Consider the following 26,683-nt stretch of genomic DNA (forward strand, 5'->3'; position numbering starts at 1 on the left):
ACATGCACACACACATAACGCACATGTTTCCCAGAATACACACTCAGTCAAAGGTGTGTCAGTCCAGTATTGTGTAGGTTTCTACAAAGCATGTAAAGCAGGAAAACATGAACATCTTATGTGGTTCCCGTCAGCACTGATGGAATGACTTATAAGAGGACCTTACACATATTCCCTGTGTTAGCTCACAAAGCATCTGTGCATGCATCCTTAATCTGAGACAGGCATGGGGGATGTGGACACTCAAGTGGCCCCAACAGATGATATGCCAACATCTTTTTATTGGTGTCATTATAAGTATTCATAGCTTCCATCCAATTCTCAAAGGAGTCAGATGTCAAATAAGATTAAAAAGTCAGTAGCTCAAGCCTGTAATCACAGCACTTTGGGAGGCCAAGGTGAGAGAATTGCCTGAGTCCAGGGATTCGAGACCAGCCCAGGCAACTTGGCGAGGCCTTTTCTCAACAATGTGTCAAAAAATTAGCCAGGCATGGTAGCGCACGCCTGTAGTTCTGGCTACTTGGAAGGCTGAGGCGGAAGGATCACCTGAGCCCAACAGGTCGACATTGGGATGGCCATGAGCAAGCAACTGCACTCCAGCCTAAGTGGCAGAGTGAGACTCCAACTCAAAAAAAAAAAAAAAAAAAGATAAAAAAGCACAGTGTGGTATATCTATGCTCTTTTTTTGCAAGGAATGTTTCTAAAAGGATACATAAGACACTGGTAACGACAGCTGTCTCTAGGAAGGGGGAAATCTGAAAATCTGGGATGAGAAAGAGATCTGCTTTTCACTATACACTCATTTGTACTATTCAAATTTATTTTTACTATAATCATGCAATACTTCTTCAATTAAAGTAACCTAAAGAACGACTTTGGAGAGGAGGAGACCCAGCAAGCATCTAGAAGCTCAGTTGGAGTCCTCTGTATCATTGGTCTGAAGATACTACTTGGTGTAAATACCACCCACTGTCTCCAGTCACAAGGCACTTATCTCCAGAAGAGAGGAACACTTGCACGGAGATTTCCCATTACAGCAGAGCTTTATAAGTCTTGGGAGGCACCTTGAGTTTGGAGACATGGGTTTGAGCCTCCTGCTGTTTCAGCTGCTCCTTCCAGGGTCCGAACAGAGTCACCCGGCCTGAGACTCCATCTTCAATGAGTGTGCCCGTGACCTGGTTTTCTAAGGTGCATGGTGAGAGGGCTCTGTGAGGAGCACAGCCCTCCCCAGACAGAAGCATGCAAAGCAGGAACACATGGACATCTTATGCGGTTCCCCTGTCAGTACTGCTGGAATGACTTACAAGAGGCCAAGCCAAGTTCCCACTGCTCCAGACTGAGAGGCCAGAGGAAGTGGCAGAGAGAAGCAGGTCACACCTGCATGCTCTCTCTCCTCCTCGGGAGGAAATTTGTTTACTTGCAGACAGCAGGCAGCGGTGACTGGGCTTGTAAACTCCACCAGAGGCCAACTGGCTTGCTCAACCAGAGCAGAGGGGATTTGGGTCACTCTGATATCACCTCCCTGCCAAAGCCTATTTCCTGCCTAACTCTCTCCGGCCAACCCACCATGAAGCCTTGCTTACAACAGAGACATGGCCCAATTTATAAACAGACACGTGGCACCCGCAATGCAGGGGTCTTGGATTTATATGGGAGCCTGCATAAGTCTTAGCATGGTTTTACTGTCATAAGAGGATAAGAATTCTTTATGTTTATAAAATGCTGTGGACTTAAAATAACTATTTCTACCACATCTAACATGGATGCTCATTTTATAGGTGAAAAAGCTGAGGCCTCTGAAAGTTGTTTTACATTGTCTGTTTTTCTTCCACCTATGTAGGGCACAGTATGGGATAATTAATTGTCTGGATATTGCCTCTTTCCCCCCTTATCTGGCTTCTTTCTCTCCCCCAGGGAGCAGCCCCTGGCCATGGTTGGTCTCTGCAGAACATGCATATTCCCTGTAACAAGTCTTGCATTTTTTAATTTTTATTTTTTTTAGAGATATTGCCCAGACTGGCCTCAAACTTCTGGGCTCAAGCAATTCTTCCATCTCAGCCTCCCAAAGTGCTGGGATTACAGGTGTGAGACACGGAGCCCGGCCCCAAAGAATATTACTCCAACATACACACACTGATTCTACTATATGCAGGGCACTAAGGCAGGCTGCTGGAGAGAAACAGATAATTGCAAGAGAATTCCTATTCTCAAGGATCACACATTCTCAGGTACAGACTAACATGCACACAATCACCTGGAATCTTGGTAAAATGCAGACTATAATCCGGCAGGTCTGGGTAGGCAGTGAGTTACCGAATTTTGAGCCAGCTCCCAGGAGAAGTTGGCACTGCCCATCCTTGGACCACACCCAGAGGAGCAGGAGCCTAGGCAATCACTAGAGGCTGACAAAGTGCCAGTGCAGTTCTACGGCGAGAATCCTCTAACACGCTTAATCTCTACAACACCAGGTATAGATTCTTTTCGTGCACGTTGCACAAATGAGACCAATGAAACCCAAGGTCATCCAGCTGGTAAACGGCTACTGGCTCACACCCAGGTAGTCTGGCTTAAAGAAGGAAAGGTCGCTCTCTTTCCAAAGCACCATCTGGTTGGAACTTTACCACTGAGTTCTGTCTTGAAAATTACCCTTGTCTCTCCTTTCTCTTCTCACTTTCTCTGTTCACTAACGGCCCATTTCTCACCACCTACAAATACTTCTACCAGAGAAGAGCTAAGGAGATGGAGACCGTAAGGTATTGTCTGGACATGAACTGTTTCCCCCTATGCCTGGCTTCTTCCTGCCCCCTCCCTCAGGGAGCAGCCTCTGGCCAAGGCTGGTCACTAAAGGAGATGTATATTCCCTGGAATGAGTCATGGGGTGCAGGTGATCTAATTGTAAGCACTGTTTGGGAATGTGAATGATTAGGTTGATTGCTTTGGTTACAAAACTGCTTGCTATACTGCTCCAAGGAGTGGATTCTTCACTGGCGGGGTGCCTCCCGTAAGTTTTAATAAACCAATGTCTTTCCCTGCTGGACCTCTAGGTGACTTCTTTAGAATAGGTAACCATTACACATAAATCCTCTCAGATTAGGGGTTACCGTGTTACAGAGACCAAATGCTCCCACTCATCAATTTCGGTATATACTGTTTATCTTATTTTTTTTTTTGTCTTCTGATGCTTTATCATCTAGGGTCTTGCTGACCCTGGAGGGGCTGTCCCTTCCAGGGTTAACCAATTCCAAGAGACAGTAAACAATTTCCCAATTAGCTTTCCTTTCCCATGCAAGCCACCCACAGAGTCCACACCCCAACCACTTACTTTATTGGGTTCTCAGCCTCTGGGCCACAGTCTCCCTGTCTAATCACCCCAGGAAAAGTTATAGGACAACTAAGGACAGACGACCCCCATGTCCCAGAGCCCACTGAAATTACTCAAACTTGCCGGCCCTAAACCTGTCTACTCTGCCTCATCCATTCCCTCCTTCGCAAACCACAATAAAAAGCTCCTGCCCACAGTTCTCCTGGCTTCCTCTGCCCCAACCAACCTCAGGGCTTCCCTGTATAGCCCTCTGTGGCATAGCATGCCCCCTCCTTTCTGTGAGTATAGCCAACTTTTGTTTTTGTCTTATTATTTGTGGAGATGGAGTCTCACTATGTTGCCCAAGCTGGTCTCAAATTCCTGGTCTCAAGCAATCCTCCTGCCTTGGCCTCCCAAAACACTGGGATTATAGCTGTGAGCCACCATGCCTGGTCAACCACCTCAGTTGTCTCCTGATTGGTTGGTCTTACCACACCTGAATAACAATAAAACCTATATTTTATTTTATTTTACTTATTTTTGAATTGGAGTCTCACTCTTTCGCCCAGGTTGGAGTGCAGTGGCATGCTCCCGGCCACTGTAGCCTCAACTTGTTGGGCTCCCACGATCCTTCCGCCTCAGCCTTCCGAGTAACCGGAAATACAGACACGCTACTAAGTCCAGCTATTTTTTATTGTAGAGGTGAGGTCTCGCCGAGTTGCCTGGGCTGGTCTCAAACCCATGGGCTCAGGCAATCTACTCACCTTGGCCTCCCAAAGTGCTGAGATTACAGGCTGAAGCTAAATTTTAAAACACCAAGTTCATCGAGAAAGTTAAACAAATCCCAGTGAATTTGTGTATGACCTAGGCTTTCCCCTGCCCCTCCAGGCTCAGCTCTGCTCAGGGCTGGACCGTGCACACTCTCAAAGGACTCCTTCCTAAAATCCCTGCCTTAGACTAGTCCTACTTATCTTGGAAATTCCATTTCTGGGGAAGAGTGTCAGGTGTCCCCCTGCATCCCCAGGGTGGGTCTCTTACCGAATTCCCCGGCATGTGCTGAGTGTGACACTGGACTGTTCCACTTCCTTCACCATGCCATGGTAGAAGCAGTGATCCTGGAGAGGAGAAAGGAGATGGTCAGGCCAAGAACACCAAGAGAAGCACCTCTCGAGAACATGAGGGAGGGCTCATGGTTTATTGTATATGCACCCTAACTTATAGCCCCTTACAGCCTACAAAGAGCGCTCCAAGCTGCCACTTTAATTGATCCCCATCATAATCCTGGAGATGGGGCAGGGCAGATGTCACTATCTCCAGTGAACAGATAAAGAAGCTGAGGCTCAGAGGAGCACAGATTTGCCGAAGGTCTCCCAGCTGGTTGAAGAATCCAGGACTTTCAGATCTAGTTCAGGGCTCTTTCCACAGTATGATGCCAACCACAGGAAACACTGATTTCTCAAAGACCCGCCAGTGTCACCTTTGTAACCCCTGCAGTGGGTTGAATAATGTCCCCCTAAAATTCATGTCCACCCAAAACCTCAGAATGTGACTTTATTTGGAAATAGGGTCTTTGCAGATGTAATTAAATTAAGATGAGGTCATAGTGGATCAGAGTGAGTCCTAAATCCGATGGTTCGTATCCTTATAAGGAGAGGAGAGGACACACAGAGACACACAGAAAGAGAAGGAGGCTGTTTAAAAACGGAGGCAAAGACTAGAGTGATGAAGTTACAAGTCAAGGAACACGAAGGACAAGGAGCCACCAAAAGCTAGAAGAAGCAAGGAAGATTTCTTCCCCAGAGGCTTTGGAGGAAGCATGGCCTGCCACCACCTTGATTCTGGACTTCTAGCCTTTAGAACTGTGAGAGAGTAAGTTTCTATTGTTTGAACCCTCTGAGTTCATGGGGTAACAAAGTTACAATAGCTCTGGGAAACGAATACACTCCCTCCTTTTTTGAAGCTCACCATGCTCTCCCTCCCTGAAATCCCACCCCTGGACCATTCTTGATTCAGCCCCTACAGCCATAAGGTCTGATGCCACTCTCTAGCCATGGTGTCTCAAGGCTGCCCGGATTCCTTTATCACTACTCACAGCTGTGAGCACCACCACGTGCCAGGCCGTGGGCTAGCCCGGGAGACACAATAATGAGCACAGAGAGGCTCTTGTGAGAGCCCTCACTAATTAGAAAGCCACACAAAGATATAATTACACCAGGGCGTGGTGGCTCATGCCTGTAATGCCAGCACTTTGGGAGGCTGAGGCGAGAGGATTGCTTGAGCCCTGGAGTTCGAGACCAGTCTGGGCAACATACCAAGACCTCATCAAGAAAGAAAGAAGAAAGGCAGGTAGGCATGATGGGTGTGGTGGCGTGTGCCTGCAGTCCCAGGTACTTGGGAGGCTGAGGCAGGAGGTTCCCTTGAGCCCAGAGGCTGAGGCTGCAGTGAGTTATGATTGCATCACTGTACTCCAGCCTGGGTGAGAGAGAGAGACTGTCTCAAAGAAAAAAATTACATATCAGAAGAAGTGGCTTGAAATAAACATTTGGAGTGCTGGTAAGAGTTTTATAAGTAAAGTAACTATAGCATTTTGGAGGAAAACACAGTACGTTGAGCACACTGAAGTGCTAAACCAGACAGACAGGTACAAGCCAGGACTGTCTCCTATAAACCAAGGAGAAATAACAAGGGACATATTCCTACAAGTTTCTCCCCAGATAGGTCTAGAGAGACGAGCTGGTCAGAGCAAAGAGAAGCGAAAAGCTTTAGGCTAAAGCTGAGTTCTGGAAAGATCTTTAAAAAGGTATAAACTCCATAGTTGCAGACACATGGGAGCTTTCTCTTGCCCCCAGCACCCCAAGCCTGAGCAGGGTCAATCAGAAACGCACAGGCCTTCACATAAGTGACAGTCCCAGGGGTTCATCTCCAGGACCATGCTGCTTGTTTCTTTGTTCCCAAAAGGCAAGGATGTGACCCAAGAGGCAGCTAACCCATTTGTCTGTATTTCCTGGCTCCAGTCCCTCCCAGCTCTCAGCATGAAGACAGCCTAATAATTAAATTCAAGTATTTTGGCATGACCAGGCCAGATTGAAATCCAAGCTCCCACATCTGCCAGTTCCACAATCTCTCTCCGACCTTGAGTGTCTTTGAGAACACTGTACATTAAGGAGCTAGCAGAACACCTGGCCAGCACGGCAGGCAACAAGCATCAATGACCACATGATCATGAAATCCTCCTTCATCCAAGGCAGAATGTGTCCCCAAGGAGCTGGAAGCCCACCAAAGGGCTGAATCTGCAGCCTTCACGGTGCCAGTTCTACATCCTATCCAGCTGAGCCAGATCAGAGGACACAGGCCAAGGTGACACTCATCCCAGGCTCATTCTCCAGACCACAGGTGCCCTTTCATCCACGGGTAGTCCACCGGCCAGCGATGTCACTTCCCTACCCATTCAAGCTTGTGCAGTCAGGAGGAGAGACGGGCCAACCCCTGTTTTGCATCAAACTCTCCTGGCTTTTAGCAAGTCAGATTCCACCCCTGAGAGAAGCAAAAAGGAAAACCACCATGCTGGGGTTATAAAAGAAGGAGAGGCAGGTGAAACCCTCCTTCCTGCCAGGATTCCATCTGCTTTCAAATGCGAGGGGGTCACATGGCTTCTCTACCTACTCCTGGGCTCTGGGATTTGGAGACCGATCATGAAGCACTCAAGTCCTAAACCTGGTCCTTAGAACTCAACAGTGGGCCATGAACTCTGTAGCATAGGTTCATTCACAGGGAGAAGAAGGACCAGGCCTCCCAGGAGAGAGGGGGCTGAGCCTTTGAATGACAGAGTCAAGGAGTTCAGAAATGTATGTCAGCTACAGTCCCAAAATGCTAGTAAGTAAAGAGAACTCACATCCAGAATCCCTGCATCTCCTTATATCTTTGCAGTGATGCTAAAGGTGTTCATAGCCCGGGTGCTCTCTGAAATAGCATCACGACAGACTTTTCTAACATGCTCTACAATTTTTTTCTTTAGAGACAGGGTCTTGCTGGAGTATAGTGGTGGAATCATAGCTCACTGCAGCCTCAACCTCCTGGGCTCAAGTGATCCTCCTGCCTCAGCCTCCTGAATAGCTGGGACTACAGGTGCACACCACCAAGCCCAGCTAATTTTTTATTTTTTGTACAGACAAAAAAATTTCTTATTTTTTGCCCAGGCTGGTCTCAAACTCCTGGCCTCAAGCAATCCTCTCACCTCGGCCTCCCAAATCCCTGGGATTATAAGCATGAACCACCACACCCAGCCATGCTCTACAATCCAGAAGGCATTCACATATATTCTCTCATGTGATCATGACACCTGCCACCTACTGTTGGTAACAATAAATGCAAACATCTACCCAGCTCTTATCACTTGAGGAACAAACTTAGGTATATTTTTTTCTCCCTTAATTCTGACAACAGTCTCATAAGGCAGATATTATTATTCCCATGCTTTAAAAGGGGGAAATTGAAGAGAGGCTTTAGGTCACTGACAAAGTGACACAGCAAAGTGGAGACTAGACCCCCACAGCCTGGCCCCAAGCTCCATTCTCAGCCTCTCCCAGCAGCAGCCAAGAAGGACTGAATTTTTCAGAGCTCTGTTATTCCTGGGTTCTGCCATCAAAAAGGAGACAAGTTCAAGCCCAAGTCTTGCCACTTCCTGGTTATCTGAACTCGGACAAGTTACTTTTCCTCTTCTCCTGTCAATTTCCTCATCTGTAAATTGCGGGTTTGGAAGAGATGTGGTCAAAGTGTTGTTTAAGGTTACATAGTGAGTTAAAGCCAAGGCAATTCTGGCTTCAAACCCCAAACCCTGTAACTCCTTCTGCTGGAACAAATTATCAGACCCATTCCCCCAACGACCTGACCTAGGTTCAGGCTGTAGCCTTAAGACCTGGCTGATGAGTCTTGATAAGATTCCCAGAACTCCAGCTGCCCAGGCCAAGTTTGGTAGCAGAGAACAGTCTTCAACATTTGGGTCAAGAGCAGTTAAGTGCTTTGTTCCATTCCCATTTTCTGTTGAGATCTCAGCTTCCAAAGAAGAAACTGAGAGCCCCATGAGCCTGGTTGGGGGCTTTGCAAATGTCCAAAGGCAGGGGATACAGACAAACAACAGGTAGTTCCATGGCTCAACTAGGATGTGCCTCGGTCAACAAGACCTTCAGGTTGGAGGGGATCTCTGGGGTGAGGAGAAGTTCTCTTCCACGCTTCTGTTTCTGAAAGGCCCTCACAACATCTCATGCACAAGCTGAGAGCACAAAGAACAAGTCAAGGATCCGCCATGAAGTCACTGCATTCCTAGCATCTCAGCTTGATGGGGCCACCCCGAGGAGGTTTCGCTGCAGGAAGCATGAGCTCATGGCAAATCTGTGGACTGAGACTCATTCTTGAGCTGTGAGTACAAAAGTGGCAGAGTCCAAGCTCAGAGAAGGGTATTTTGGGGAGGCTATAATGGCTAGGGGATTTCTAGCAAGGCTGTGCCCACCCCACCCTGCCCCTGGAGGCACAGAATAGTCTCAAGAGGGGAGGAGAAGTTTTGACCATGGAACCGTGAGGAGAGTGGAGTCACAGCTGGACAGCCTCCCTGGAGATGGGAAGACACAGAAGATGATGCAGCCTGACCTGCCTGCTGCGAGCACTGGCCACACTACCAGCTCCTTCCCCATCCTGGAAGTTGAAGAAGGCGGCATTAACCTCCACAGCTCACAATCTAGCATGGTCCCTGAGTTACCTGATCTAGAGATACTCTAGATCTCTCCAAACTTACCTATCCTGAATCCCTTTCCCCATACACAGGTAATCTGGTGAACTAATCTGAGCTATTAATACCTGATAGCGGCTGGTATTGTCCTATTAGACATTACCACTCTAGCGGGGCTTTTTTTTTTTTTTGAGTTAAGAGTCTCACTCTGTCACCCAGGTGGGAGTGCAGTGGCTGGCTCACAGCCACCTCAGTATCGACCTGCTGGACTCAGATGATCCTTCCACCTCAGCCTTCCAAGTAGCTCCCACAGGCTGTGTACCACCACGCCCGGTTAATTTTTTGATTTATTGTAGAGATGAGGTCTCACCAAGTTGCCCAGGCTGGTCTCAAACCCCTGGGCTCAGGCAATCCTCACACCTCCGCCTCCCAAAGTGCTGGGATTGCAAGCATGAGCCATCACACATGGCTAGCAGAGATATTTGAAAGAATGGGATCTTGGCTCCAAGTGGGATCTTGGCTCCATGGGGAGCCTCCAGAGCAGTCCTGAGGCAGAAGGACCACTCCTGCTGGCCTCCATGCCACACCTCCCAGTCTGCATGCTTCAGAAGTCCATGATGTCCTGCTCCAAAGACAAAGACGCCTGCCGCTCTTGCCAGCGTGTCCCTCTCTTTCACCCCATCTCATCAGCCCAGACCCTGAGAAGGAGCACTCGAATCCAGGGTTTCTCAGCATGGGCACTATGGACATTGGGGCTGGATAACTCTCAGTTTGGGGGCTGTCCTGTGCACTGCAGAATGTTTAGCAGCATCCCTGGCCTCTACCATTAGATGCTGGTAGCATCTCCCCTGCCAGTTGTGACAATCAAAACTGTCTCCAAACATTGCCAAGTGTGCCCTGGGGTGAGGTGGAAGAACAGCTTCAGTTGAGAACCACCGCTCTAAAACCACAATTCCAAGTAGGAAGAGCTGTGGAGGATTCACCGCCTTAAATGCCCACCAGTGGCATGTGGTAAAAGCAAACTAGTATGGAACCAACTGAAAGACCATTTTCTCGATGACAAATCTTTGACTTTGTGCAAACATCTCTACAAAAATAACTCTGAGGGGGAAATGTCCAATATGAAGACAGCAGCAAAATAAGAAAATCTTTATAACTTGAAATTGCATTAAAAAAGTAGACTAAGGCCAGGCACAGTGGCTCACATCTTTAATCCCAGCACATTCTTTTTTTTTGAGTTGGCGTCTCACTCCATCACCCAGGTTGGAATGCAGTGGCATGCTCACAGTCACACCAGTATCAACCTGCCGGGCTCAGTGATCCTTCTGCCTCAGCCTTCCAAGTAGACAGAACTACAGGCACGCGCTACCACACCCGGCTAATTTTTTATTTTATTTTATTATAGAGACAAGGTCTCACCAAGTTGCCTGGGCTAGTCTCAAACCCGCGGGCTCAGGCAATTTGCTCACCTCGGCCTCCCAAAGTGCTGGGATTACAGGCTGAGCCACCGAGCCCAGCCTAACCCCAGTACTTTGGAAGGTCAAGGCAGGAGGATTGCTTGAGTCCAGGAGTTCAAGACCAGTCGGAGCAACATAACGAGACCTCGTCTCTACAATAAAATTAAAAACTTAGCTGGATGAAGTGGCCCACGCCTGTAGTCTCAGCTACCTGGGAGGCTGAGGAGGAAGGAACACCTGAGCCCAGGAGGTTAAGGCTATGGTGAGCCAATGTACCCCAATGTACTCCAGCCTGGGCAAAGGAGTGAGAGTCCAACTCAAAAAACAAAAATAAAAAATAAATTAAAAGACAGACCACAAAATGTGTATGCACAGTGATTACAACTTTGTAAGCCTTATACAACCACTAAAAAAAGGATTGATCAAACATCTCATTGGGTGAGATGGAGGATTATGGGTAAATCATTTCTTCTACTTTAAGTTTTATCAATATGTGGGCAATTAACATAAAGCTAAGAAAATGTATGCTTTGGGATGATTTATACCCATTTAAACCAGATGCAATTACCCTAAAATATTCTATTTGTTTGTTTAGCCAGCAAAGGAGAGGGAGCACTTAGGAAATGACAAAGACATGTTGCTTCTCCTGTTGGCTCCCTCAGTCTTCTGTTGGGGAGGATGACTCCTTTCCAAGGCGGGACCTTCTCCAACAGCAGCTCCTCCGTCCCCAGGAGCAGTGCCAGGAGAGGGAGCCTGCTGGATTGACATCTATGGTCCTGAACTCACCTCTGATTTCAGCGTGGTGGTTAGAGGGTTGCCACTTGGAGTATAGAAGGTTTCTGTGTAGGCTGGAGCAAAAAGGACCCTGCAAACAATAAAAACAGACATTTATATCATTAGCTGATGGATTCCATCCTCCTGGAAACAGTGGCAAGTTGTTTTGACCAAACCAGGCAGGACCATCCCAAGTATCTCCATGGGAAAAAAAAAAAAACTGGACAGCCACACAAGGGGCTAGAGAACAGCAAGGAACATCAGATCAAGTTTGTTATTAATTTTATATTCACTGGGATCATCATTCCAACCAGATGGAGCTGATAGGACTAAAACAATAATCCTAGCTTTTTTCTGGGTCCTGGGAAAATATACGTACGTGCAAACACACACAACATTTCCTGGGGTTTATGAACCCTATTGCATACCTAGATTGATTTTTTTCAGTATCGAACCCACCGATTTTTAGTATCAGCAGACCCGTTTTTCTTTAAGGGAATGTCTATTCTCGGACGCATATTTTGGTGAGCTTGTCAATCAAGGTGTTCTACTTGGCCTTGGCCATGGGGTGGCCCATGTTTCAAGCTAGGCCAATGGAGTGATGCTGTGAGGTGTGAACAGATGCTCCTTTGTTCCTGCTACATGGGATCCTCCTGAGCTGCCTTTGTCTGTCCTTGCTGAGAACCAGTGGTTCAGATTTCCTGAGACCTAGTAGTTCTATGTGTTACCCTTCCACTAAATTCCTTTATTTCTTTTCTAAACTTGGACATTGGTTTCTCTCTTGTCACAGACCCCTTGAAGTTGAGGTTAAGAATTCCTCACCAAAGGACAGGCTACACCAAACAAGGTTCCAAGAATCCCTCTAAAAGTTAAAAGAAAAACAAAAGAGCCAAATGGATGTTTCAGCTAGTTCACCACATCAAAAGCAGAACTGATCTATAGAAAGTCAAGGTCAGGGGACAAAAAGGTAAAATGGAAGGCACCATTAGAAATGGGAGTCTGACGAAAAAAAGAATGATGTGTATTTATATGTACTAATATGTACAAAGATGTCTAAAACGGAGTTAGATAGAAACAGTACATTTCAGAAAAGTACATCTTTTAAAGTCCATTTTAGTGAAAAGCTAATAACTGTACACAACAGTGTATGCATTGAAAACAGCTGGAGAAAGAAATGTCCATTGTTAATGGTGATTGTCTCAGAGAATTGCAGAAGATGTTCACAATCTGAGTTACATATTTCTGAAACTGGTTGACTTTTAAAATAACAATCAGGTATGCATTTTAAAAACTTAAAACCGAAATTATCATATATACTATAAGAAAAGAATTGGCAGTAACGGGAAACTGCCTGGGGTGGGGGAGTTGGGATTGCAGTAGTGGGAATCTGCCAGGGGAGGGAGGGCACACCTCATCAACAAGGATGCCTGCATAATGAACATTTGTATACCTAACCCTGAATTGTACCCTATACATCTTTAAAATTTGAAAAACTTAAAACCTAATTTAAAACTATTTTTTATTTGCTTATTGAGTCGAAGTCTCACTCTGTCTCTGAGGCTGGAGTGCAGTGGCATGATCTCAGTTCACCACAGCCTTGACCTCCTAGGCTCAGGAGATCCTTCCACCTCAGTCTCTCAAGTAGCTGGGACTACAGGTATGCACCACCACGCCTAGCTAATTTTTGTATCTTTTTTGTAGAAACAAGGTCTCGTTATGTTGCCCAGGCTGGTCTTGAATTCCTGGGCTCAAGCAGTCCTCCTGTCTTGGCCTCTGAAAGTGGATTACAGGCGTGAGCCACTGCATCTGGCCAAAATAAACTCCTTAAAAAAAAAAAAGAAAAAGAAAATGTAAGCTGAGGCCAGCACAGAAAGCCAAAGGAATCTGCAGGGACAGCCGGGGTTTTAAAAGAGATGACATTTCCCAGCAAGAGAGGATCATGGGAGTGGGTGTCTACAGTAACTCAAGAGTTACTTCCAGCTCTAAGTTCTGGAACTCCTGACTATCAGATTTTCCTCCACTGTCAGGATAGTCAAAAGGCAAGTGCCACAAGGATTGTCTCTTGTATTGTGTCAATGACACTCAGCATAGTCAAAAGGCAAGTGCCACAAGGATTGTCTCTTGTATTATGTCAAGGCCTTCAACATCCAGACTTGGACAAGAAGAAAAGAAACCCAACAGGTAGGGCCAGGCGCAGTGGCTTACAACTGTAATCCCAGCACTTTGGGAGGCCAAGGTGGAAGGATTGCTTGAGGCCAGGAGTTTGAGACTACCCTGGGCAACATAGCAAGACCTTGTCTCTGCAAAATATCAAAAAATTATCTGGGCATGGTGGTGTACACCTGTAGCCCCAGTCACTCAGGAGAGTAGGGTGGAAGGCTCTTCTGAGTCCAAGAGTTCAAAGCTGCAGTGAGCCGTGATTGTGCCACTGCACTCACTCCAGCCTGGGTAACAGAGTAAAACCCCAACTCCAAAAAATGAAAAGAAAAGAAAAATAACCCAATAGGGAAATGTCAAAATAAAGCACAGCACAAAACCCAGCTTGGAAAGAGAAACTCTCTTTCATCTGGAAACTCTGGGTCAGTAACTAACTTGCCAGAATCTGTCTCCCAGTCCTTTCTCTTTAGCATCTAACTAGTTGGGGAATTCAAGGAAGGAGTCACCTGTTTGTCTGAGGAAGATCAACTGTAAGGTTCATGTGGGCAGAGGCCAAGCAGTTTTGCTCACTGGTGTATATCAGTGTTTAGCATTTGAGTGAACGAATGATGTAATGAATGAATGAATGAGCAGTTCAGCATACTAGGAGCTTAGAGCATGGTCTGACGTCTGGAAGACTGAGGTTTGGATTCCAGCTCTGACATTTATTGTCTGTATGGCCATGAGCAAGTTATCTTGCCCCTCCAAACCTTTGTTTCTTCTCTTGTAAAAGTGAGGATAATGTACCCACTTGATAGGGCTGTTGTGAGGGTCAAAGGATGTAACAGTACACATAAGAGGTTTAACATCATGCCTGGCACTGAGTGGAGCTCCATAAAAGTTAGTGATGATTATTATTGCTTTCAACAGGGACTATGATGGAAGAAGCTAGAAAAACGGGTGGAATTTGCCTGATTCTCTCTAACACTACCCAGCTGCTAAATCTCCAGTTCGTCACTTGAGAGAGGCAGTCTTTTTTTGAAGAAGCAGCGGACGTGGGTGCTGCAGAGTTGTGGTCCACCCGCTCCGGCTCCTGCCTCACCATTGTTCGCTCTCGCCAAGGCACAAGTCGGTCAGGAAGCCACATCACAGCCGTGGCTTTTAAAGACACCATCAAGACACTCGTGGAGCCCGAGGCAATCCACCAAATTAGCATCACCCTTACCAGTAGCAATGTGAAATCTCTGGAGAAAGTGTGTGCTGATCTGATCAGAGGTGCAAAGGAAAAGAATCTCCAAGTGAAAGGACCGGTTTGCATGCCTACCAAGACTTTGAGAACCCCTACAAGAAAAACTCCTTGTGGGGAAGGTTCCAAGATGTGGGATCACTTCCAGATGAGAATCCACAAACAACTCATGGACTTGCACAGTCCTTCCAAGATTGTCAAGCTGATCGACTCGATCAGTATTGAGCTGGGGGTTGAGGTTGAAGTCACCATTGCTGATGCTTAAGTTAAGTATTTTAATAAATTGATTGCACTTGTTAAAAAGGGAAAGAGAGCGAGGTGGTAAGAAGCAATTTGCTCAAACTTGCAACCCATTTCCTGGGTCTGCTTTCAAAGACTGCATAATGGACGGCTGGTCAAGGGCTCAGAGTTTAATAACAGTCCATCCTGGGTGCTGGTGGGGAGACATGAATTTTCCCTGCAGGAAATGCACTCCTGGTAAATACATTCTCAGTCTCCTGTGAGTCGTAGTAAGGGGAAAAAAATCATTCATCCAGTGACATGAAGATGCTCCCAAGATAGCAACCCAAATGGAGCCTGGAAGTGTACACGTGCCCATCAGGACTCAGCCATGGGTCTTCAGAAGATAAGAATCTTCCTGCAGCCTCTTATTCTGAGGATTTGTCCCCATCAGCACAGGACTCTGATAGCCTCAGCAAGGAAAGGGACCCCAGAAATCATATAGTCAAACCCCCTAGGCTATGGGCTCCCAAAGGGCAAGCACCAGTTGTCTTTCAAGTCTTCTCCCTAGTTCCCAGCACCTAGCAGGCAAGCAGCACATGTGTATTCTATGAAGACATAAAATATGTGAGTGGACAAATGAACAAATGAATGAATGAACTTTCTTCCTAGAGTAAGAATCTGCCACATGGCCATGCACCATTGGACACTTCCAGAGGCGGGGAGCTTCTGAGACTACCCACTCCAACATATAGCAGTTAAAGTTCTTACATTGAATTGAAAATAACCTCTTGGCCAGGTGCAATAATAGCTCCTGCCTATAATCCCAGCACTTTGGGAAGTTGGGGCCGGAGCATTGCTTGAGGCCAGGAGTTTGAGACCAGACTGGGCAACATAGCGAGACCAATTTTCTCTACAAAAAAATATTAAAAATTAGCCAGGCATGGTGGTGTGTGCCTGTAGTCCTAGCTACTGAGGCAGGAGGATTGCTTGAGCTCAGGAGTTTGAGGCTGCAGTGAGTTATGATCGTGCCACTGCACTCCAGCCTGGGTAACAGAATGAGACGCTGGCTCCTTTAAAAAAAATTTTTTTTAATTATAAAAAAAAAAAGACCTCTCTAACTGGTGTAATTGGCAGCCAGTGGCCTTCATTCTGGTTTCTGAATCTACAAAGAACAATCTGCTTCCTCTTCCACCTAACCACCCTTTCTGAATCAGCAGCATCGGCATCATCCAGAAAGTAGCTAAAAATGCAAATCGTCGGGCCCCACTGAAACCCTCCAATCAGACAGAAACTTGGGGTTGGGGCCCAGCCATCTGTTTGAACAACGCTCCAACTCCCCCAAGCTAGGTCCACATACGCCTTCGTGCCCAACTGCTTCTCTGAGGGCCAAAGACGCTGCTATCCCAATGGAAAGAAGGACGTACGTCCTAGGAAGAGCCCGCCCTGGCCCAGCTGCCCCTTCTTCAACCACATCTTGTTCTCATCTCCTCCCTAACAAGAGGCTAGCTCAGCAGATCGGCAGGAAGCCGTCTCTCACCACTGGATTGCATTAGGATGTTCAGGAAACGAGTTGTGAGTGATGTACATCCAGGAAGAGAAAGGACTGTCCAAGATTTCCCATCCCGCCCACTCCTTTTTCTAGCTTTGATTGAAAAGCAATTTCTATTGTAGCCTGCTGCCTCCCGCCCCAGCCGCTGCATGCTCAGAAGCCCACAGGCAGGCAGAGAGCAGCTCTCCCATGTCCAGGCACCCTCATGATAGCAGCAGCCAGCGCTGGAGAGCCAACATCAGGCAAAACCCTGGCCACTCAGAGTCCTTGAGCAAAGCCTGCGTCTTCAGAATCCCAGCTAATAAGCAACCCCAAAATACTGGACATAAAACATTACATTGCTCTGCAGGGAAGAAGAACTGGAACCTGTTTGTAGAAGCAGCCAGGTCCCAAAACACACTGTGGTCTGAAAACAGCTCTGATCCATCTCTCCTAAGATTCAGAGCCTCCAAACCCAGGAATATCCCTTAAGTTCTATTTATCGTCAAATTTCAAATGCCTCTCTAAGCTAAAACGCCCTTAGTAGCAAGATAAATTAATTTGCAAAACATCTTCTGAGCACTCAACCCTCCTTCCTCCTGCTTCAGATAAGCAAACCCGAGAAGATAAAGAGATAACAGTTTCCAAACTACCTTGAAAAACACCCCAAACAGATGAGCTCAGAATAACAAACCCTCCACCCACCTCAGTGGCTGTTTTTGCTGACACCTCCTTTCCCGGGGGTCTTTCTCTATCTAGTTCTTCTGAGAGTATCCAGGCATTTCTACCCTGTGATGCTTGGTGAGATACAGCCTTGGTGGTCTCTCTTGTTTCACTTGGAGTGTCTTCACCCTGCCTGTGCTAGTGATAATGTCACTCTTAATGTCATTATCATGGGACAACCCAGTAACTGAACAACACCCGGAAAGGCTATAAAAAGATATAAAATCCCAGGCCCCCAGTCCAGCTCGACTGAGAATGACATTCTCTAGGGAAGGAAGGACCAAGAAATCTGTATTTTTAATAGTTTTTTCAGGTGATACTTTTTTAGGTTCTGGAAATTATCCTGCTCCATTTAATCAAGCTGAACTTTTTTCATTCTTTTTCCCATTTCTAGCCTCCTAATCACCCTCCCCAAATCCAAGGATGATATTAGCCCAGCACAGAGGGAAAGTCCAGGGCTCAGAATGCTTGAGTTTGAGCACCAGCAGCGCTAGGCGACTGTCCTTCCAAACCCCGGAAACAAGGCCAAAGATGATTATGGTTCCTCTCAATGTCACACGAGCTCTGTCAAGGCTTAGACTCTAAGAGGCTGTCGAAGGTTTCCTGGGGCTCCCAGAGAGGAATGTGGCTTTGAAAGACTTCCTACTCACAATTAATTAGAGCGGTTCTTGTACCACCCTGTAAAATCAGATGTTAACTTGTAAAAACTTAACAAGGTACAATAGAAATGCAAATATTTCCACCTAGTAGAACAAATAACTCCCAAGGTTATGGTTTCATTGCCCCTAGGAAATTTACTACTCTGGCTTTTAATTTAGCAATCATCTCTGCATTCCTTTTTTCACTATTAAATACACACACACACACACACACACACACACACACACACACACAGTCCTACCTCTTATTTTGCCTTATCCCATTTTAAACGAGTTTTAGCATCTTACTGGTTCCCCCATTAATTAGATAAATAAAACTTCCATAAGTGCTCACCAAATATTTATATGAAAATTGTTTTCACTCAAGCCACCTAAACCCCCTCTAATTCCCTGAGTGCAAAATGAACAGAGTAATAATTACTCTCTCACTGCAATGTGGAGAGGATCAAATGAGAAAGTACATTCAATTTCTAGCTTGGACACTTAAAAGTTGTGTGACTTTGGGCAAATCAGTAACCTCTCTGTGCCTTGGTTTTCTCGTCTATGAAATGGAAAGAATGATAGTCTCTACTTCATAGGACTTACTAGAAGATGTTAGAACAGTACCTGGCACATAGTAAGATTATATGACTTGTTGAATGAAATGAGCAAATGTGAAAGAATTCTTTGTAAAGCATAAAGTACTTGCATTCTACAAATATCACTGCCATCATTTTCTCCAGCACTAGCTAGGCCCTACACATGTGGCAAAATCTTGATAACTGTTCAATCTAGATAATGGGTTCATCATACTAGCTTCTCTTCTTTTGCATATGTTTGTATATTCAGACTTGTTTGTTTTAGTCAGGGTCTCACTCTGTTGCTCAGGCTGGAGTGCAGTGGCACGATCATGGTTCACTGCAGCCTCCAACTCCTAGGTTAAAGTGGCCTCCTGTGTCAGCCTCCTGAGTAGCAGGGGCTTCAGGAGTGTGCCACCATACTTGGCTAACTTTTTTTTTTTTTAAATAGAGACAAGGTCTTGCTTTGTTTCCTGGACTGGTCTCAAACTCCTAGGCTCAAGCAATCCTCCTGCCTCCACCTCCCAAAGTGCTGAGATTATAGGTGTGAGCCACCACATCCAGCCTTGATATTAATTTTTTTAAAATTAGCTAGATGATGTGGGCAAGTCATACGTTTCCCAGTTTTAGTTTCCCTTTCTATCAGATGGAAATGGTGAGGCCCCAGGGAAGCAAGCGTCTTTGAACTGGGAAGTGTCTTTGAAAAGCAGAGAGTGCTAGTTCTAATGTGATGACCTGTGCTAGTACATATTTGGGTCAAAAGAACAAATTCAGGGAGTATCACTTTGTTCTGTTTTGTTTTCTAGGATGCGGAAAGAAAAGGGAAGAAACAGACAGCAAGAGCTCTTTCAGAACCAAGAATTCCAAACGAGTGCTCATTCCACCTCTGACTCCAAAGGAATGGAAACAAACCAATGTGCCAACAGCTTGGCCCCAAAGCTAAATAAGGGGCTGATGAGTCCAGGGGCCCACAAGCAGAAGCATTCTCTTTGAGGGAACAGAAAGGCCAAGAAAAGAGGGATCTTTCGAGAATCTTCCTGCAGTAAAGAGCAGAGACCTATCCACAGGACTCCTATCCCCAGGACTCACCTGAACAAGCACCATCATTGCCAGAGGACCAGCTCTAAAGCGACGCTTCAAAGGCAAGATGGCACCACCTCCAAGCCTAACGAAAAGCCAGGTATGTTTTCTTTAACCTCCTATTAAGGAAGTTTCTAAACAATGCATTAAATCAACACTCCTTTACACCAACTGCTTCTCGTGACATCTTCTCCCAGTCCCCACAAGACCTGGCACCCTTCCGACCAGACTCTGGTCCTGTGTTTGGCTTTTACGTTATACACCAGAGGATGTTTGGAAAAGCACTCCTTACTCCTTGAGCCAGGAGAGTCTTCTTTAATCCTCTGCTTGCCTCCCCTTTGGCTGCCTCTACAAAGATGAGCAGACTGTCTGCGCAAATAGAGCCGACTTCTTGGGATCAGGCAACATATCTGGCAGGGACCTGAGGGGCCCTCAAAATGGCTCATCCAAGAGTTCACAGACTCATTTTGCAGCATCCTGAATAGCGCATTAGGGATATTTACTGGAATTGGATTAAGAACAGTTCGGGGAAATGGAGTACTATCTTTAGTATTTCTGTCAACAATGTAAAAGCAGAAATACTGAGTGATAGCAGCCTCTCTAGCAACCAGTTCGTGCTAAATAACCACAGTGTTTATCAGATTAGCGGATATCACACATAACCGGAAGAAAAGGAGCATAAGAAAACCACTATTTACGAAGAAAAACTCCATGGTTGAGACCCAGGGGAAGTGATGAAGAGGACCTTCTCAGTCCACTGGATCTGTGAATATGCTTAGAAAGAAGAGGTGGGCCACCCCCTGAAAAAGACAAAAGTAAAACAGGTGGGTGAAGCCCATAAACCAACCTGCTCAATGTGAGGCCTTAGTCCCTTTTAAAAAGCATCTGATTAAATATCCCAGTAACTTTTATGGACCTGTGCCATGTTTCCTAGCATTCTAAATGCAAATCATACCCAAAGCTCAAGTCAAGACTGTCAGAACTCGAAAAGCCCTCCAGATCACAGTGGACACCTATCGTCCCCGCCTATTCAGCATCCGTGCCACCTTACTGAGATAACAGTGGCTCGATTTGTGTTTAAGGAAATTCTCTCCTCTCATTGCATTGCTGGCTGGGAGTCAAGGACCTTACCCTTACCCAACCACATGACTAGTGCATGATAAGCCTCGACAGACAGATCTCATCTCTGAATTTCGAGATGAGTGGTACCTGCATGGAAATGGCTGGCGCCGAGTCATCCTATGGTAACACCCGGAGGGACTGTCTATACATTCCTGGATCTCAACCTTCCCAAGTCCTAGTTCTTCAACTTTTCCCTCATTTTATGCATTGCCCTATGTCTTTCCCAAAAGTTTTTTGGGGGAAGAGGGGGGTAAGTATGTAAGTGGCAGAGTCTACAGCAACAAAACAATCCTTACATACCACCCTCTTGGCCCAACTCCACCCCCCATCTTGACAGATAAAGAACTGAAAAAGAGTAAAAGCAATGTACTCAACATCACACAGTTCTATTTTGTTTCAAAGCCCATTGCCTCAATACACTAGAGTAAGCTAAATGTCAGTGGTAAATCATCCAAGAGTTGGGCCATCCAGACCCCCAGAAGGCAGAGAGGAAGGATGTTTGTGCTATCTCATCAACAAGAGTCATTCCACAAGTGTGTTTATGGGGCCCGTCACATGGTGGGCGCTGTGGTGGGGGATGGGGATACAGCGGCCAACAAGGCAGGTCTGGGTGTCCTGTCCCACTTCCCCCAGCCAACCGGGCACCTGCAGTTCCTGAGCATTTGACAAACCCTGACAGGTCATACAGAGGACAGGTGTCACTGTCTGGTCCCCAGAAGTCACTGCTGCATAACCCATCTTTCTTCCCTCCTTTCTAGAATAGTTACAGACCAGTGTGGTAACCCATTTCCAGTTTCCCCTAACAAGCTGCCTACACAGCTAGGGAGGAAGGGTGTGTATGTGCATAAATATGTGCTTGGGTATGCGAGTGTGTGTGTCCGTATGTGTGTGAAGAGAGACAGCAAGGCCAGCCCAGGGATCAGGAATGAGGGATACATACTCAACAGTGCCAATCACCTTTCCACAGCCATATTCCCATCACCACCTCTGAGCGGCCCATCTGACCTTTGCATACTTACCCAAGCCCCAAAGCCAGCATCAGAGTCAAGAGATAAAGAGATAAAGCCTAGAATGCAAGGAGCCAGCTGTCCTTCCCAAGACTTCCCTAGCACTCCAGTCTCCTTCCAAAGGAATCCCTTTCCATGACTTGCCCTTCCCTTCCCTAGAAGAACGGCCTTGGAAAAAGAAACCACGCTTGACATAACGCAGCCATTATAGCCCCTTGGCCCATCTGGTCCTCTCTACAGGGAGACTGATGCAAGAGGAGAAAATGTGGAGGCTGCCAGCTTTATGCAAACCCGCAACCTCAGGGGAAAAGGAAGAAAAAAGGGAGGGTAGTGGAGGCCCATGGGAGCTATGGGAGAGGCTGGAAAAGAGCCATATGTACAGAAATCATAAAGATCCCATTTCTCCTTCAATTGGCTGAGGAAAGCCTGGCCCAGCTCCACCTACTCAATGATATCATTGTTTTCAACAAAAGCTGGTTTGAGAATCCCCAGAGAGCCTCCTAGTGAAGCCTCAGCTGCTGGAAGGGGCAGAGGTCTCACCAGTTCCTGGGAGATCAAGTGCATAGAATTTTAGATAAGGAGGAAAGACAAAGAAAATAGGGGAAACAGATTTTGCTTCTGCTGGGCCTGTACAGGGCACTATCTTTCTTGTAGATTTTCTCAGTGGATCCCCACCATGATCCTCCAAAGATGGGATTATCACCATCATCTAAGGAGAAAACTTAAGATCCAGGGAAAGCACGTGGCCTGAGGTCCTACCACAAGCTAAGGCCAAACAAACCCAAGGACTGCCACCATCACTGCTATGGTTTGAATGTGTCCCCGAAAAGTTAATCCCAACCCAACAGTGTTGGGAGGTGGGGCCGATGAGGGGTGTTTAGGTCATGAGGGCTCTACCCCCATGAAGGGATTAATGCCAATTATAAAAGAGCTTGAAGTTGCGAGTTTACTCCTTGCTCTTTCATACATTTCCTTGCCCTTCACCTCCCACTACGGGATGACACAGCAAGAAAACCCTCACTGGACACTGGCACCTTGATGCTGCTGGACTTCTCTGCTTCCAGAACTGTGAGAAATAAATTTCTTTTCTGATAAGTTACCCAGTCTCTGAAATTCTGTTTTAGCAACACAAAATAGACTAAGAAAACCACCTGCTACTTATTCAAGCTAAGAACTTTGGACTGGCCCTTAAACTCATCCTCTTCCTCAGCCCACATTCAACCCATTCTCCAATTCTGCCCTATGCATACCTCTGAAATCCATCTTCTTCTCTCCCTATCAGCTACTTCTTCCCTAAATTAGTTCTTCTCAAACGTATTCTGGATGCTGTCACTATGTGGCTTTTAAAATATTCTTCATCCACTTCCTATTGCCCTCAAGATAAAAGTCCAAACTCCTTAAGGAGCCTACAGGGCGCTTTAAGGACTCACCCTGCCCACCTCACCAACCTCTTCTCCCATCATTTCCTTCCTCCTGCTCTCTGTTCTAACTATAGAGAACTTCTTTTCATTTTCAACGCGACTCTCGCCTTCGGGCCTTTGTTCCTGCTACTGTGCCACTTGGCACACACTCCCCACTGTATGAGCCAATTCTGCCACACCCTCCTCCCCCACACTCCTCCTTTTCTTCACTTCCTCCTAGAAGCCTTCACAGACCCCCAATCCAAGGAACGTTCCCCTTTTCCATGGTCCTACAGTAGCTTCCATTTCCTCCCTCCTGGCGTTCCCCACATTGTTCTGTCATTGTTTAATCATCTGCCTCCTCCACTAAGCTCTAAGCCCCATGATGGCAGAGACTGTTTTGTTCACTGTTGCTTCTCCCAGAAACAACCAGCCCCTCTCCCAGTGCCTGCCACATAGTTGGCACTCACAGCATCTGTCAAATGAGGAGAAGGAAGGAAAAACAGAAGTTAAGAATTCTCAGTGAGTGGTCCAGAGCTCAGGCCAGTACATTGGAGACTCCTGTCAGAAAAGCCAGGGATTCTGTGGCCCAATCCCTGCCCCAGTTGAGCGAGACCTGTAAACTGCCCCAAGATGCCCAGAAGCCTGTTTAATCAGTTTAGTATTCAACAGGTCAGCCAAAGGTCTGTGTATGTTACTGAGATCAAAATAGAGAAAGAGTGAAGCTTACCATCAAAATATTCCTGGGTGTAATATAATTGCAGATTTATTTCCAAGACAGAATAGTCCAGAGGCCCCAGTGTCGGCCTCCTCCTCTCATTAGTCCCCAGGACAGCCAGGCTCTGTTGTCCAAGCATGGAGGCTGGAGAGTAGAAAACATCCTCCAACTTCCAGCGAGCTTAGATGAAGAGCTGGGAGAAAAGGGAGGGATGGAAGGTGGAAGTTCCTGTGCACCTCCCAAATCCAAACGTTATATCCATAAATCCACTCACATCCCACCCACCAGCCTTGCTTCTCAGGAGACTCTCCCACCTATCCAAGTTGTGAAGAAGCCATCTCTGCCTTGCACCATGGGCTCCGGGTACTAGGGACACCTCCGGCCGCTCGGCTTGGCTCAGATTTCTCTTCAGTGGGGAGGGATGGGGAAAGCTGCTTCTCATCCAGGGTGTAGAAATACAGGCTAGCTTTGAAGTGCACTTCAAGCATCTCTCCTAGAAGAAGCCCACCTACTTCCCTGACCTCATGGTTTTACCCAAGGCAGGAGAGAGCCCAGGCAAGAAAGAACCCAACTCAAAGCCAAACATGGACAAATAAAAAACTGAGCTCTATACACTCAAATCCTCTGTGGCCCCGACATGGAAAGAAAATCAACTTCTCCTTCCTCAGCATATCACTCCTCTGAATTCAAATGACTTGGCTAGTCAGGAATACCGAATTCCTAAGAGATTATTAGCACTGCAGCTTTGGGACCCCTTGATCCAGACCAAATATTTATCTACTGTTTTCTCAGTCTGAATTCCTTTCTCATTCTCCCACTCATCTCTTCTCCCTCCCGCATCAAAAGTCTGCCCTCGTTCTACAAGACAGATTCCAAGTAACCCTTTTCAGGGGAGCTCCCCCTTCCCCAGTCACAAATTCCCCTTCCTTGTGCCTTCTCAGCACCAGACTTTCCACTCTACTATGTCAATTTGTCATCTGTCTTGGATGATGTTGTTTTCGTGTTTTCTCTTCCAGAGTCTACACTGCCAGAGGGCAAGGACATCCTGTTTCCATCTCTACCCGCTACAACACCTAGCACAGAAATTTATAGAGAGATGCTCAGTCAATATCCCTTGAAATTAACTTGTAGAATGGGAAAAAGTTAGCTCAGGCTTCAAAGGCAGGAGATCTATCAAAGAATTAACAAAACGTGGTATATCCATACAAAGGATGCTATATAGCAATAAAAAGAAATATCACTGGGTGCAGTGGCTCACATCTGTAATCCCAGCACCTTGGGAGGCCGAGGCAGGAGGATTGCTTGAGCCCAGGAGTTCAAGATCAGGCTGGGCAACATAGCGAGACCTCTTCTTTACAAAAAATAAAAAAACTAGGTAGGCGTGGCAGCATGTACCTATAGTCCCAGCTACTCGGGAGGCTGAGGCAAAAGGATCACCTGAGCCCAGAAGATGGAGGCTCCGACAAGCCGTGATTGTGCCACTGGATTCCACCCTGGCGACAGAGAGAGACCCTGACTCAAAGAAAGAAAAATAAAGAATAAATACCAATACTGGCTACAACACAGATAAACCCTTCACATGGAATATCCAGAATAGGCAAATCTAGAGACACCAGATAAGTGATTTCATAGGACTGATGCATGAGGGGAGAGAATGGGGAATGGCTGATTGTACTTGTATGCCAGGACTTCCTCAACAATGTGTCACAAACTAAGTAGCTTCAAAAACAGAAGCTTATTGTCACACAGTTCTAGAGGCTAAGAGTCCAAGACCCAGGTGTCGGCAGAGACATGCTCTCTCTAAAGGTGCAGGGAAGAAACCCTCTCCTAGCTTCTGAGTTTCGCAGCTGGAGGCAGCATAACTCTGCCCTTCTCATAGCATTCTCCCCAGTGTGTGTCTGTGTCCAAATTTCCCTTTCTGCAAGGACATCAGTCATGTTGGATTAGGGGCCGCCATACTCCAGCATGACCTCATCTTAACTAAACACACCCACAACAACTCAGTTTCCAAATAAGGTCACTCTGAGGTACTGGCGATTAGGGTTTCAACATATGAATATCGGGGGACATAATTCAACCTATAACATTGCTAATAGCTTCTTTTTGGAGTGATTAAATGTTCTAAAATTAGGTTATGGTGATATACTAAAAAAACAAAGCAAACTATACTTTAAATGAGTGAACTATACGGTGTGTAGGGTGTATCACCTCAGTAAAGCTGTTTGGGGAAAAAAAAAAGTCTGCCTAAGCCCAACAGTCAACCCATTGGTAAGAGACTGTGAGAACATGATCTCAACAAGACAGTGGGATAAAAATGTGTAGAGGAGTAAAAGGTAATTTGCCTTCACGTAGCCACGTGTTACATGTAAATTTCCTTTGACCCAGGGATTTCTATCTAGGTGACCCGTGTGTTCAGTCCAACACTGTTTTAAAATAAAAGAAAAGAAAAAATAGAAACCACCCAAATGTTCATCAATATGGGGTGATCAAATTAATCATGGCATCTGAATCTGAATGCTGAGTATATGGGGATTCATTATATTATTCTTTTACTCTGTGTGTTTGATCATTTTTCATTGTAAAACATTTTAAGGGTTGATCGTGGCATACACATACAACATAATATCCACACAACCATTAAAAATCATAGGATAAACATACATGGAAAGATATCCATAACAGAGTCTCACAGTCAGCCATATAAATGCAAAATGGTACAGCCTTGGGGAGATATTTGTGGAAGAGGTACAATTTGTCAAAATTTTAAAACATTTTAGCCAGGCGCAGTGACTTATACCCATATCTCCAATACTTTGGGATGTCGAGGTGAAAAGATCACTTGAGGTCAGGAGTTCAAGACCAGACTGGGCATCATAGAGAGACTCTATCTCTATCATTTAAATAAATAAATAGGCCGGGCATAGTGACTCACACCTATAATCCCAGCACTTTGGGAGGCCGAGGTGAGAGGACTGCCTGAGCCCACGGGTTCAAGACCAGCCTGGGCAACTTGGGGAGACCTCATCTCTAC

General features: G+C 46.2%; 1 protein-coding gene and 1 pseudogene across 1 annotated transcript in view; one reads left to right on the forward strand and one right to left on the reverse strand.

The window, feature by feature from the left end:
* Window positions 1–26,683, reverse strand: part of ADAM19 (ADAM metallopeptidase domain 19) — a 92,481-nt gene that overhangs the window by 46,643 nt on the left and 19,155 nt on the right. The window contains exons 2-3 of the mRNA XM_021711084.1: window positions 11,267–11,345; window positions 4,340–4,416 (exon numbers count right to left, since the gene is read on the reverse strand). Of these exons, the coding sequence (XP_021566759.1) occupies window positions 4,340–4,395 (56 nt within the window). The 5' untranslated portion in view covers window positions 4,396–4,416; window positions 11,267–11,345. The remainder of the gene's footprint in view (window positions 1–4,339; window positions 4,417–11,266; window positions 11,346–26,683) is intronic.
* LOC110595423 lies at window positions 13,330–14,901 on the forward strand (annotated as a pseudogene).

This window comes from Carlito syrichta, unplaced genomic scaffold (assembly GCF_000164805.1).
Source record: "Carlito syrichta isolate Samal-C Ts95f unplaced genomic scaffold, Tarsius_syrichta-2.0.1 Scaffold301856, whole genome shotgun sequence".
Taxonomy (NCBI): domain Eukaryota; kingdom Metazoa; phylum Chordata; class Mammalia; order Primates; family Tarsiidae; genus Carlito; species Carlito syrichta.